This window comes from Zingiber officinale, chromosome 1B, assembly GCF_018446385.1.
Source record: "Zingiber officinale cultivar Zhangliang chromosome 1B, Zo_v1.1, whole genome shotgun sequence".
Classification (NCBI taxonomy): domain Eukaryota; kingdom Viridiplantae; phylum Streptophyta; class Magnoliopsida; order Zingiberales; family Zingiberaceae; genus Zingiber; species Zingiber officinale.
This window is the reverse complement of record NC_055986.1, coordinates 38598463-38614073: the sequence shown is the minus strand read 5'-3', so window position 1 is coordinate 38614073 and position 15611 is coordinate 38598463. Positions and strand designations below refer to the sequence as shown.

At 31.8% G+C, this 15611-nt stretch overlaps 1 protein-coding gene across 1 annotated transcript in view; it reads right to left on the bottom strand.

Moving 5' to 3' along the window:
- Positions 1 to 7770, bottom strand: part of LOC122055200 (receptor-like serine/threonine-protein kinase NCRK) — a gene marked incomplete at its 3' end in the record, with an annotated part of 32362 nt that extends 24592 nt beyond the window's left edge. Inside the window, exons 1-11 of the mRNA XM_042616579.1 lie at positions 7485 to 7770; positions 7297 to 7348; positions 6977 to 7105; positions 6795 to 6899; positions 5989 to 6096; positions 5534 to 5791; positions 4239 to 4480; positions 3467 to 3766; positions 2445 to 2681; positions 1659 to 1886; positions 174 to 443 (exon numbers count right to left, since the gene is read on the bottom strand). Of these exons, the coding sequence (XP_042472513.1) occupies positions 174 to 443; positions 1659 to 1886; positions 2445 to 2681; positions 3467 to 3766; positions 4239 to 4480; positions 5534 to 5791; positions 5989 to 6096; positions 6795 to 6899; positions 6977 to 7046 (1818 nt within the window). The remainder of the gene's footprint in view (positions 1 to 173; positions 444 to 1658; positions 1887 to 2444; positions 2682 to 3466; positions 3767 to 4238; positions 4481 to 5533; positions 5792 to 5988; positions 6097 to 6794; positions 6900 to 6976; positions 7106 to 7296; positions 7349 to 7484) is intronic.
- Between the last annotated feature and the right edge of the window lie 7841 nt (positions 7771 to 15611).

Below are 15611 nucleotides of genomic sequence, written 5' to 3'. Positions count from 1 at the left end.
AAAATTTTTAAAATTTACAATTAGGCCCTTAAAATAGTTAGCTATTATACAACCTCTGCGAGTTTGATCCCATCGGTATCACATCGTATCATATCTCAAACTTCATTTGGTGTTTGCCACACAATTACTATTCAATTGGTATTGATATGGAACAGGGAGGATGTCATGCTTGCCTGTACGAAGGATTCAAGACGAGGCTTGGTCAGGTCCACATTCTCATCGTCCAAGGACCACCAACTCCGCGAGTTTGATCTTGACGACATCGGTTCATCTGTATGAAGGATTCCGTGCTCATCGCACAAGTTTAGTTCGACTGGTTTCGACATGGAACAGGGAGGATGCCACCATCTAGCAGAGCTGACTCCACTGGATTCGTGTCGTTCAATTCTAACTTCTGGAATTTGAATTGGATTGGATTCCCAGGAGCTGGGGGCGTATGAACTCTGTAAAGGTGCAAAAGAAAAACCATATAAAGCAAGAAACTTTCCTGCGTACCACAAGTATTGATGAAAGCTATATTAAAAAGTCAAAAACAAAAAAACAAAAATGATCCATTTCCACACCTTTCTTTTATGGATTGTCGAGTTTGGCTCACTGAACACAAAAGATTAGGAATAAAACAGGAATATAGATAATATAACTGTTCTTAAGTTTGATTCATAGGAATGATACAAGGAATATATAAGAAATGATTTATTCGATGCATCTACATTGCACAATAGGCTTGACCGACCCATTGGTTTATGTATAGCTGCTCAACGTGATCATACAACTATTTCAAAACATCAGGAACTGAATTATTGATTCAAAAATGAGGAGCCTTGTCAGTTACTAGGAAGTAAGCATGAATATCATTTTCAAGTATGCTCACAAAATGCACAAATGCATTTATTCATGTCATGTGTTGTCTCTAAATGCAAACTTGTGAAATGTTTATCCAGTGACCAAGGCAGAATATTCTCTAAATGGGTGAAAATAATTGTAGTTAAAGGATAATGGATCATTGCATGACTCAAATAAAAATTCCTTTGTAAAATATAATGCAAACAGAGTTTGTTGTGATTCAACTGACGAGTGTCCATTTGACACTACCCCTATGTTTATCCATAAATGAACTAATGAAGAAAGAATTTTTTTTAAACAGTTTTAGATTTGCACGTGTTTATTTTGATAGATTCTCTTCTTTAAGAGAAATCACTTTTAAAGAAAGACTTGGATTTAGGATTGTAGGGAAGTTTTAGTAGAGCTTTAATTTAATTTGGTTCATCTCCTAGTTTCTAGTTTGTAGTTTGATCGAGTCTTCTGTGTATATAATTAGTTATTTTCTTAGATATTTTTAGTTTTTTTCTATTTCGTATGGTTTGAGTCTTCAAAAGGGATCCAAGTCCTCTCATATTAATCATATCTTGCATAATAATATCCCCTCTTCATGAGACAGTTTATCTCCTGCGTTGCACCAAATAATGGCAGATCTCTAAGTAAACTTATTTTTGCTTTTGTGTTGCAACAGTTTGCCTAGGTGAATTACTAAATGTTTAAAACTAAGAGAATATATATTAACAAGGGCAATACTTGTAAACGATACCACATAGTGAAGTAGCTGAATTTTGCAAAAGGAAATTTGTTGCTTCACGGAGAAAGAAGAAGGAATTATTTACCCACTGAAGACTTGTTGGCATATTTCTCTTTCTAGACTTTCCAGGAGCAATAGTTAAAAGGATCTGAACAACTTCACTCATTGTTGGTCTTGAATCTGGATCCCATTGCAGGCATTCTCTTGCTAAATGAGCCATTATTTGTATCTCTTCTTCAGGGAACTTTCCTCGTAGGGCCGGGTCCAGTAATTCAGAAACAATTAGTTTGCTGTCACGGAGACGACTTGCTGCCTGAAATTATATGAAACATTTTAATGGTTTGGCATATTCTAGATCCTACCAGAATCAAATAAGAAATAAGAAAAAGAAAAATACAAAGAACAACATAAAAGATCATAGATAACTTACTTTTATTTTCAATAACAACAACTTAGTCCTTTAAATTTCACGAAGTTGTTTCTCCAAAATGCTTGACTAAAATAATGCAATGCATTTACTGAGCCACAAGGACAATAACTGAAAAAATTGAACTGTAAACCTACTTGCTTTGTGTCATATTGTTGATGAAAAGTGAAAGCTTAGACCTTTTAATCTTGCAAAGTCCTTTTCACGAAATGTATACCCACAAGGACAATTACTAGCAATGTTTACCCACTTGGCTATTTAATCCTTAAAATTTAGGAATATGTATATGTAGAAGTGTTTATTGATGGAATTAGATCAGGATCTCCTAAACTCAGGAAAAAAAGAGTTGAATTTACCAATGGGAAATATTGAGAAGCTTGTTTAAAGCTAAATATGCTTGAATTTTTAAGAAATAGAAAGCAGATTGATGCTTGAGAAACTTACCCATATCACAAGGCTATCTTCTCCTTTATTTGTTGATTTAAAAATGGGTCTGCAACCAGTGATCAGCTCAAGAATAACCACTCCAAAGCTAAATACATCTGACATCTGTGATGCTTTTCCAACGATGGCATATTCCGGTGCAAAATACCCAAATGTCCCCAACATTCGTGCTGGAGAATTGGCACAACTACTAAGATCGTCCGTGACTAGTTGTTTAGCCATGCCGAGATCAGTTATCTACAAGAAGAGTGAAAAATATCTATTCAAACATCAAAGAAAAGTGAAAGTTGTATAATTAATAAAAAAAAAAATATAGCAAGCGTGAGAAATTCTAACTATTGATAATGGCAATGTAAATTGAATTTTCTCACAGTACCCACAAAAAAATTCAATAAATTGATTTTTCCCATAATAATCTAAAATTTTGGGGCATTCTAATTTAAAATTAAAAATTTGACATGTTACTAGATTAGCTGAGAGATTGAAATTTAATAGAATTTTTGTGTTTGTTGTACATGTTTCTTAGAACCTCATAGTTGGTGCACATTTAAAAATGCTATAGCATAATAGCAATACAAGTTTATAGACGAAGCTTTTAAGTTGCTTCAACTATAAATTCTGTTGTCTCAAGAATATTGAAAAGTTCTAAGTATAGAACAGCTATGAAAAATGTATTTAAGAGGAAAATAAATTAGGCAAAACATATTACTTTGTCTCTTGTTCATGCTATTATTACTTTTGTATATCCATCAACTAGTTAAACTTACTGTTTAAGTACCAAATGACACTTCAGCAATGATGGATCCACTTGGGTAATTATTTTGCATAAATGACAGTCACTGCCTATAAAGCAGCAAAATAAGTACTTTATGCATATAAGTTGTGTAGTCCTGTTTGGATTTGACTTAATGGATCTTTTCCATTGAGATCTTTCTAGCAATGCTGATATCTTCACTAGAGAGGAAATATGACTGGGAAAATAAAAGCTAACTGTGTTTGATAGTGCAAGGAAAGTTGCTTACCTTAGCCTTATAATTCTCATCCAAAAGAATGTTGGTGGATTTAATGTCTCTATGCAGAATCCTGGGAGCAGCTGCTTCATGAAGATATTCCAGACCCTTTGCAGCACCTAGTGCAATTTGCACACGTGTTTCCCAGTCCATTGTTTCTTTCCATTGCTTTGAATCTAAACAATCTCTCAAGTTCCCTTTGGACATATACTCAAATACCAAGAGCCTCTCTAATTGCCTTCCTTGGTTCTCTATGCAGTATCCAAGTAAAAGTACAACATGACAATGGTTGTACCTCGATATCAGTTCAATCTGTACCAAGAAGGTTTCAAGATAAAAAAAAATGAGAGCCTGACAGTACATTTACAACACAGAAAATATGGATATCAATGTAAACGAATTCATGAACAATTTAAAATTACAGACTCTGTTTAGTTGATTATTTTTCACATCTCTAATTAAATCAGGTACAATTTGAGAAAAAGGAACTGTGTATAAACAGTCTTACGCCAAAAAAAATGCACATTAGAATTAATTATTAATAATTTTCACTTTCACCCAAAGCTATCATAACTGTTTACTGCTAACTATAAATCAGTAGCCTACTTTTCAAGATAAAAAAGTACTTGACAACAAAACCAGATGTTAAATTTAGAGTGAAGCTAACTTGAAAATTTTTAGTGCTTATAGACCATCAATAATATGATTAGACCGCTCACCAAAGGCCCACAACTGAACAAGTACTGGGAAACATACAACAGGTATTCAAACAATAGTACAATACCTCATGCAAAAACTCAGGATCAATTTCTGACCCTCCTACCGGTCTTAATTTTTTAATAGCAACTGTTCTTCCATCTTTTAAATCGCCACGATAGACATTGCTGCTCCCCCCAATCCCTATGAGATTATCCTTTGAGAATCCGTTACTTGCTTGCTCCAGTTCAACATAGGAAAATTGGATAACTGCGCTGGATAATGTTCCCTTTCCACTTACAAACATGAAAGGTAGCTTTTGTATGATTTCTGCATCATAGAGAAAATTTTCCCATCAGTGAAAAGCCAGCAGTTAGATGCAAGAGCAAAAACATGCAGAAATTGAAATGAAAAGAGCATTTGAAAGTAAATTTTTCTTGAAAAAGAGGAGCATTCTTAATAACTTAATCAGCAACATGATTAGCAAAACTTTCTTACCCCCCCCCCCCCCCCCAATTAAATCTTATCTATGGTTATATATCAACATTTAGATCCCCTAATCATCTTTTAACTAGAATTTTCTTGGTCTCCTTTGTGACTATCTTACTATAGTTGTAACTGTATAGTAAAAACACAAGGATATCACTGGCAGGGGCGAAACCAGGATTTTATTCAGGGGGGGGGGCTAAATTTAAAATAAATCATCATTTTTTTATATGAAAACATTTTGTTCATACAAAAATTAATGTATCATATTATATAACAAGTCTTTAATATCATAATGATAATATTTCAACAAAATATAAATAAATAATTCAAAAAATAAAAACAAATTAAAAGAGTATAAAGAGAATAACCATACAAGGCACCAAAAATACAATAAATCAAGTTCATTGATATTATGTTTTACTCTGTGAAATTTCTCATCAAACTCATCTATTATGGATTCAAGATCTGGACTAGTTAGAAAATATTTGGGCTTCTAAAATTTGGATTAAATTTGAAGTCTTAGGCATAGAAAAGAGGACATATTGGGCTAGTTAGAAAATTTATAATGGACTTTGGTATTTGGACTAGATAATGTACCCCTATAAGGAGGAGGCTAGCCTGGGCTAAAGCCCCCTCTTATGTTTCGCCACTGATCAATGGGAATGTGTCATTGACTAGTTGTTTTTACCAATTTAGTAGGGGTTTTATCTAGGGTTGATGAATAACTTTTCACTATAAGCATGCGGAAAAATTAGGTTGTTGACAAGTGATTAGCAGAGCTTGACCTCTACCAGTTCACTAATTGCAAGAAGTTAAAGAGAATCCATAACCAATCAAACTGGATGAATCTACCACTGGTCTTCCAATTGGAATTAAGTGAAGTTTGTACTTTACCTGATACAGGTTTGAGGAATAAGCAGGTTTTGGTTTGTGAAGTTTGATGACTTATCAAGTTCGTTGTACTGTTATAACTCGTATCCTTTGATGATGAAATTTGTGATTGTTGAATGGGAAGTCTATCCTTGCAATAGAAACAGTATGAAGACAAAGCGAGCAGTGTAACAGTTGCAAGTACAACACAGAAAAGCACAATGACCACAAGAACTTTCTTAGGGAGGTGTTTCTTTGAGACTGCAGGTGTTCCTGCATGCTCTGCATAAGACATAGAAGAAGAAGTACAATTACAGAAGCCAAAGTTAATAATGATCCTAATTCCTAATACAAAATAGTACCAACTATTCGATATAGGCTATCTCTTCCCATATATTATCCATTGAGTAAATTTCAGTTTGAATAATTTTTGAGCTACACCAGACAGATAACTTTAATTCAACAGCAGAGGAAGTTACCTAAGGTGCAATTGCAGGAAGAGAAACTAGTGTTGTGAAGAATGTTCCCAGAGATTTGAGGGCCTAGTGTTGCACAAGAGCAATTCCATGTCATTCTATCTGTAACTCCTGTTAGTGTCACAACAGAATAATCAAGATGACACTCTTTCGCAGGGAAAGCCATGCATAGAACTATTGAGGTATTTAAATCAATAATGTTTTTGTATATCTGTTGTTTGTCTTGTTTATATCTTAACTAACAATACGTGTACCTATTTCTGCAATACCATTATATACATCCTTCAAATCTTGCAGAAACAATCCAATCTTAGGTGCGGTTATAACCATAATAGATTTTCTATTTAACATGATTAGTTAGTCAGTGGGTATTTAAATATGGATATAGTGCAATGAACCATGATAAATGGCATGCTCCTACTATAAATTTATTCATCGGTAGACATACTGATTGATTGAAACATTTGAATGGGAAACAGTCCCTGATTCTGGAGAAAATCCCCATGGATCTAAAGCACAGTTGATGCTGTATATGTTTTGACTTTTATGTGAAACATGAATTGGTTCTTGCCATAAATACAAGACAAATCAGGCTTGAGAAATGAATTAGCGAGAGAAGTGAATAGAAGGTTGCATATGACATAGACACCAAATGTTGAACTTATATCTATGCAATCTTGGAGCCTCTCTTCTTTGGGAATTTCTCGGCAGCGACAATTCAAAACCTATTTATAATTCAGTCAACACTGTGAATAAAATCAACCATTTTCTAGTTTTTAATAGGAAAGTCTAGCGTAGATTATGCATACCATAAATGCAACCGCATGAGGAATTAAGTGAAGGAGCATTTTCAAGAGGACTAGCATTACAAATGCACATCCACTTTAGACTGTCCGATTGTGTCAAAGGATTATCTGTAAACAAAGCACCAAATTTAGTGGCATATATGAATCATCCCAAACTCTTGTGCTTGAAAACAATTTAGACTAACCACAAGCGGCGAGCTTGAACAAGAGAATCCCACAAAGACAAGCCAAGGCAACTCTCCAATGTAATTCCATCGACTTAATCCCAACACTTTGTTTGGTGAGAGATCAATCCCTAGACTTCAATCAAGTGTCTGTGAAGACATACAACAATCATTTAGCACACTCAGTGAAACATAAACTTGTAACAGTAATCACCGACTTCCTTGGTCCTTATTTCTTTCATTTTGTAGCTTGATAACAGAAAAGGTGGTCTAAATTAGAGATGAACCATTTAATAAATCAGACTTGCCTCAGAAAATAAAAGGTATAAAGAAAAACAAACCCCGACAATTGTAGCAGTAAACCGCTCCTTTGCTTAAGCTACTAAATAACCACTGCAAGAAAAAAGATGCAACCTCGAACCATCAGTCCAAATTTTCATATTTTTTTCACCCAAATACAGAAAAGTAAAAGAACGGAAAGGAGATCACTAGATTCGATCTGAACCGACAACAGATAGCAAGAAGTTACCGCGATTTCCTCCGCCGAACGGGAGCTTGAGGCAAGGCATTTCGGCGGAGTGGTCGATGGCTGCCGCAGTCGAAGAGAAAGGCAGGCAGCTGTTAGCTTTCTGAAATCGCCGTAAGCTTCAATCGACGAGCCAGGATAGAATGTGTAAGAAATACACCCTCGATCAGCACTCGTCACCGGAAAAAGCCATAAGAGTCTCCCCGCCTACCTGACAGCGACGGATCAACCTTCCCCGGAATAAAAAAATCATTAGGGATCGAGAGTATTATTGATTACTGATTCGGAACCATTTTCGACGGGAGCAATCGAGAAAAGAAACAAAAAGGGGGAATGGAAACAGAACTGTAAAACCGTCCGCTTCCGATTTTTCAAACTTCAAACTCTACAACGGTTCCGTTCACTCTCGCACGTGCGCGTCTTTACAGCGAAGGAACTTGCCAGAAGTTGAAGTTCGGCTTTTATAAGGCCGTGCTTCTGGAAATACTAAATTTTATTGGGGAAAAATAAAAAGGGTCTTCCTGGTTGTTGAGATCATAATTAAGGGGTATTTTTTTATTAGTCATCGCGGGGTAAGAATGCGTCAGAACCAACAATACACTTGTATATCGTTAAATGATCAGAATTTAAACAGTTCAAATAAATAAATAAATAAATAAATATATATATATATATATATATATGCATTATAATTAGAAAGATAGAGATTTCTAGTTGATAAATTCTGACCAATAAGATTTATACTTAATCAAAATGTTTTATTAACATTATCTGTCTAAAATATTTATAAATTTTTTTTATATTTTCAATCCCAAAATGTGAAATTAAAAAGAAGACATATTTTTTATAAAAAAATACATTCAAATAATTTTATTTTAGATTTCATCAAAATTAATTAATAAAAGATTCATATTCTTAATCAAATAGTAAAATCATTCAATATCATATTATACCCGTTATAAAATATAAAAAATTTATTTCTAATCAATATTAATAAACATTATACTTAATGGTTACAATTGTTAATTATAATAGCTATGGATTCTTGTAGCTGCTATGGCAGCAATTGCAAAATATAAGCATAGTTTATTTCTAATCAATATTAATAAATATTATATTATAGTAGCTAGAAGATTATAATTATTATCATTGTTTAACTATGGAATCATAGGTAGTTGTTATATTGCAGCAGCTACACTCTTATAGCTATTAAATAATTATAGCAGTTACAACAAATAAATATTATGATATAAATAGTTTCTTATTGATAAATATTATATTATAATAACTACAAGATCATAATTACTATAATTGTTAATTATAATAACTATAAAATCATAGATAATTATTATATTATAGCAGTTATAATCTCATAATATAATTATAGTAACTATAATTTCATAATTATTATAACAATTATAATTACTATAATTACCTAGCAAAGATGATTTAGGGGATGGGTGACGTGGGGTGTTCTTTTTTATTTTTATTTTTATCAAAAAGAGGGACGTCCTTTGAGATTCTAATAAAAATGAGTGCCTTTTTGAATTTTTGCTTAATTTTAAAAATATATATATTGATTTTTTAGCTAATTTTAAAACAAGATTGAAAAACAAAAAAGGAATATATGAAAAACAAATAAACATTTTAATTTTAGCTAATTATATATCTGTTTGATAAATTTTAGCTAATTTTTCATGTGATTTTGATTTTGAAAATGATTGATAGAGTCTATTTTTTCAATGGGATGGTACCAACAGAGTCGTAACTTTCATAAGGCCAGAGAGGCAACTGCCTCAGGGCCCAGCCCAATGAAGGGCCCATTTTTTAAATTATTCCTAAAACAAAATGAGAGGCATAAACCCTAAATGGCCGCTAAACCTATTCTCACGGCTTCGAGGCACACACCGATGCACGACTCTTCTTTGAATGTAATTTCTTCTCTGATGTTGCTCTTCTTTGTACGTGATTTTTTCTCCAGCATTCTTTTCTACCAATGCATGGATTCACTGAACAAGAGGTAATCCTAATTTTCTTCTTTGACCATCTTCTTCGTCTTGCAACACGCGGCACCAACTGTATCCTAATCGTGCAACAACGATTGTTTGTGCGACCTAATCAGGTCGATTCTCATAGTGACTATCTCATGCAATACGGGCTGGTGGTTGGCCTTTGCTCGTGTGACTAATTACACGGCACGGTGGCTGTCACACGCTACCCTGGTCGCTTGTGCGAACGACAATCTAATTGCATGGTGGTTACTACTTGTCGTTTTGCTACTACCTGCAGCCACCGCATTGGTCTCAATGTTATAGGATACACTAAATGAGCTATCAATGTTATAGATTGAGAAAGAAATAGTCCGGATTATTCAAATTTTATAAATTTTTTACCTCTAAAATAGCTAGACAAGTAGTGTTTATAATAATATATTATTTTTTTATTTTTTTTTATGTATTTAGTATATATATATTATTTGTAAATTAAACTTTATCATTATTTAGCGGAGTAAAAGGGTCATTTTTTAGTATGCGCTTCAGGCCCCATCGAATACAGGTACGACTCTGGGTACCAACTAAAAAATAATAATAATAAAGAGTAATACAAAATTAGAGTAAAATTATTATACATAAATTATTATTATTATATTAAAATATTTTTTATTTTAAATTTAATCAAAATCATATTAACATTGCTGCAATAATTTTAGCATAGCTGTTATAACAATTATTTTTAATAATAATAAAAATAAAAAAGACAAGTTGTTGATTTTTTTTTTAACTCCAAGATTATTCATATAAGAAATCAAAAACATTTATATGAATTATATAATATGTTTTTAATGCTTAATTAAAATTCAATTAAGTGCAAAAATGAAATTGATATATAAATATTACACCATAAATAGTTATAACAAAATCAACTCACATTAAAATTATTTTGATTAAAACACTAGAGCTAAAATGCTAAAATAAGTAATGATGATAATAAATGCATTTTGTGGCTATTTAGAACCTTCAATGTGATCTATAAAAAATCCATAATATGTTTTAACACTCTAACTATTATAAACCAACTAAACTTTGAGTAAATTTTAATCAATGTCAAAATAAAAATGATATATAAAGTTTGTGTGTTGGATAATAAATGAACAAAATAAATGCATGAAGACAATAGCCTTTATCTTATTATTTGGTTGATCATTACATATGTATCACTTTTTCTATGCCACTTTAATGTGGCCAATAGTATATATATATAGTAACATATAAGAGGAGTGCATTCAACGCTAAGTAACATCTATGGAAATGTCAATTCTCCTTAATTCAAACAAATAGTAATAAATTTTTTTTAAAAATTATAATTATTATTAGAATAAATTATCAAATGACAACCTTTATTTTCAATTTTCACAAAATTTTGAATGTTCATTACCCTTGCAATATGCATTTTAAGCTCAAACTCTTCCTAAATTACAATCCAAAATGAGACAACATAACAACTCAACAACTAATTTGTTTGATATGTTAATTTTTAAACTAATTTATTGACCCTAAAATTCATTATATCTTAAAACATCACCGAGAATTTAAAAAAAAAAAGAGTAAATAAATTAATTTTAAATGTAAAAGATGTAAACAATGCTCAATGAGCTTATTTTGTAAATCAACTTTTTAATTTATTTTAGAAATTTTGTTTTGATTTTAAGATTAATTTGGTTATTTGAATTGAATTTGTTGATGAGTTTATATTACCCATGAAATGTGAACATCGGACATTATATGTTATAAATATTAGATTATATATATATATATATATATATATATATATATATATATATATATATATATATATATATATTTATTTATTTATTTATTTATTTATTTATTTGTTTATAATTTTTAAGGTAATTTAGTCTTTTTCATTTTTCTAATTAGGATTTAAGGTTTCTTAACTTAACTATATAAAAATTTATATTCTGTATTTCTGACTATTAATTTTGAATTCAATAATATAGCGTCCTGTGCTATCGATTTCGACACCAATGTCCAGTACTGTCGATTTTGACGCCAACGCTCTTTTTTGTCAATTTCTACGTTGATGCCCTGTGCTGCCGACTTCGACGTCGACGCTCTTTTCTATCAATTTTGATGCCAACACCCTATGTTGCCGATTTCAATATCAACGTTCTTTTTTGTTGATTTTGGTACTGACGCCCTGTGCTACCAATTTCTACACCAACATTTATGCCTCAGATTCTTCGTATGACTAGGGGTCATCCTAATATCAGTTTTTATGGATCGTACAGATATGTATCCTTACAATTTGATTATTATGAGCATTATTTATTCTGTTGTCATGCCTAGTCGTACAGATATTTCATGGAAATCTAATCCGTATATGTTGGAGCAGTTTCAACAATTTCTTGCTTCACATCCCTCTACCATGTCAGCTTCCTCTCATATAGGTTCATCATCATATGGTATTTTAGGTATATTTTCATCCTTATGGATTTTAGACTTTAGTATCTCTCATCATATATCATCTAATTTATCATCTTTGTTTCTTTTTCTCTCTGTTCATCTATATAAATTACGACTGCTGATGGTACTCCTATGTTATTAATAGGTGTTGGTTCAATTGTTACATCTTATTTATCTCTTATTGATGTTTATTATATTCCAAGTTTACTTTAAATATTATTTTTGTTAGTCAATTATGTGAGTTTGGATACCTAATCTCTTTTTCTTCATCCAATTGTTATATTCAGGATCCGTAATCTCAGAGGCTGATGGGACAGATCATAGGCAAGGAGGACTCTATGTTTTAGATCAACTCAAAGTACCAAAAGTTGTAGCTTCAAGTGTGGATTTATCATTTTTTTCATCTAAGTCGTTCATCTTCTAAGTTTTATTTATGACACTCTCATTTAGGTCATGTTTCAACATCTCATTTGCAGTTTTTAGCTTCTACAGGAGTATTAAGACCTTTAAAAAGTTCTGATATTTCTAATTATAGTGGTTGTAAACTGACCAAATTTTCTATCTTACCATTTTCTAAAAGTCTTTCTTTTTCTTCTGCTTCATTTGATCTTATCCATTCTGATATATGGGGACCCTCTCCTATTCCCACGAAGAGAGGGGGGAGGGGGTCAAGGTATTATGTTTCGTTTATTGATGATTGCACTCGTTACTCTTGAGTTTATCTTATGAAATACAAGTATGATTATCTTACTATTTTTAACAACTTTAGAGCTCTTGTGAAAATTCAACATTCTAGTATCATAAAGTGTTTTTATTATAATTTAGGAGACGAATATGCTTCGAATTATTTTTCACATTTACTTGTTTCTGATGCTACTATTTATCAAACCTCGTGTATAGATACTCCTAAACAAAACAGTGTGACTAAACGGAAATATAGACATCTTGTTGAAATAGCCTGTTCATTTTTATTGTTTGTCAGTGTTCTTAGTGCCTTTTGTGGAAAAGCAATCCTAACTGCTGCTTACGTGATTAATAGAATTTCAACCTCACACAATTTATGCTTGTCAGCTTTTGAAAAATTATATGAGAATGCTACTGTCTAATACTCTTTGCATATTTTTGGTTGTACTTACTTCGTCCATCATCCACGTGTCGAGCGTAATAAGTTAGCCTCTCGGTCTGCTCTTTATGTCTTTTTGAGCTATGGTATTAATTAAAAAGGATATCATTGCTTTGATCTTGTTAGTCAAAAATTATATGTCTCTCGTCATATTATGTTTTTTGAGCATATTTCATTATTTTTTATTCCTACTAATTCGTATAATATGACAGTAAGATCTGCTTTGCATTGATCATTTCAATACCGATACTAAGGAAGCTTCGCCCACAGCTCCTACTGGCAGCTCAACTAAATCTGATACTTTGGTTCCCGAGATATTTGCTTCACATGCTCTTCCTTTTACCACTACCCAATCATTTCCAGAGATTGCAGATTATCCTTTTCTCCACCGTCGCCAATCCACTCATATTCATAAGTCTACTAAACTACCAGATTTTACTTACTCTTATTATTCTCATTCTTTTGCTTTATTTATTGCACCTGTTCATCATCATTTTGAGCATGTATCCTATAGGGAAGTTGTTTGTAACCCACTTTGGCAGACTGTTATAGTTGAGGAACTAATTGCTTTGTATCAGACTCGTATATGGAATTTGATACCATTGCCCCCAAGAATACACACTATTGGTTCTTATTGGATATATAAGATCAAAACTAAATCTGATGGATCTATCGAACAATACAAAGCTTATCTTGTTGTTAAAAGTTATTCTCAGGAGTATGACATGGATTATGAGGAAACATTTGCTCCCGTTGCAAAAATAATGATTATTTGTACTCTGATTGTTGTTGCTTCTGTTTGTCAATAGATCTCAGATAGATGTCAATAATGCATTTCAAATGGTGATCTTCATGAAGAAGTTTATATGACACCTCCTCCTAGTATTTCACACTAACTTGGTGAAGTTTGCAAGCTTCATAAAGCACTTTATGATCTCAAACAAGTACCTCGTGCTTAGTTTGAAAAGTTTTCTACAATGATTACATCACTTGATTTTTATCCTAGTAATCATGATTCAGCATTGTTTGTTAGATGTACGAGTACAGGTTGTATTCTTTTATCATTATATATTGATAACATGATTATTATTCGTGATAATTCTGATGGAATTACTTCCTTGAAGTCTGAGTTGGCTCGTTGTTTTGCAATGAAAGACTTGAGTATTACACTATTTTCTGGGCATTGAGGTCGCTTAGTCCCTAAAAGGTTATCTTTTATACCAGTGAAAGTATATATTTGATCTATTTGAGCGTGCTTGTCTTATTGATAATAGAATCGTTGATACTCCTATTGAGACTAACGCTCGATATTCTCCATATGATGGTTCACCTTTGTTGGATCCTAGTTTATACAAAACTATTGTTGGAAGCTTTGGTTTATTTCATCATGACTCGTCTAAATATTGTTATGCTATTCATGTGGTTAGTCAATTTGTCGTCACACCAACTACAGTTAATTAGATTGCTGTTCTTCGCATTTTCAGGTATCTTCAGGGCACTCAATTTCAAAACTTTTTATTTCCTTCTACTTCATCTTTCGAGCTACGTGCATAGTACTCTGATGTTGATTGGGCTGGTGATCCTACAGATCGCAAATTTACTACTGGTTTCTACATTTTTCTTGGTGATTTCTTTATTTCTTGGAAAAGTAAGAAACAAGATATTATTTCTAGATATTCCACATAAGCTAAGTATCTTGTCATTATCTCAACTACTTGTAAGATAATTTGGTTGCGTTGGTTGCTTGCAGATATGAGTATCTTTCTTCATCAACCTACTCTGTTATATTGTGATAATTACAGTACTATTCAAATTACGCGTAATTTAATTTTTCATGAATGGACGAAATATATTGAAATTGTTTGTCAGATTGATATCATCACATTACTTTTTGTTCCTTCAAATCTACATATTGTTAATATATTTACCAAAGTATATTTCGCTTCATGTTTTCGTTTCTTATCTAAAAAACTCTCGATGCTTATAGTTATAGTATCGTGAATTTGAGGGGATATTAGATTATATATATTTATTTGTTTATAATTTTTAGAATAATTTAATCTTTTTCTCTCTTTTTTTTTTTTATTTAAGGTTCAAGATTTCTTAACCTACCTATACAAGAATTCATATTTTATATTTTATATTTTATATTTTATATTATTAATTTTAAATTTAATAATATGACTACTGTTTTTCTTTTCTTAACTTAATTTCCACACTAAAATGTCCAAAGTTCTTTAAAAGTTAAAACAGCCCGTCCCAATTATTAATTTATTCAATAAACTTCAAAAAAATACACATCATGCACAACAAACTGTCTTTTTTATTATTACTTTAGTGAATTAAAAAGCAAACTAAAAGGTGGTTAATTACCGACAAAATGATAAATTATAATAACTCAAAAATACAATAAAAATGGTGCATAAGTAAAATATAATAAAATATAATTACCGACATGAGATTCATTCTATTTTTGATGGGTGATGAGCAAATCAGATTTAACTATGTCGGAAGGTGGATTGA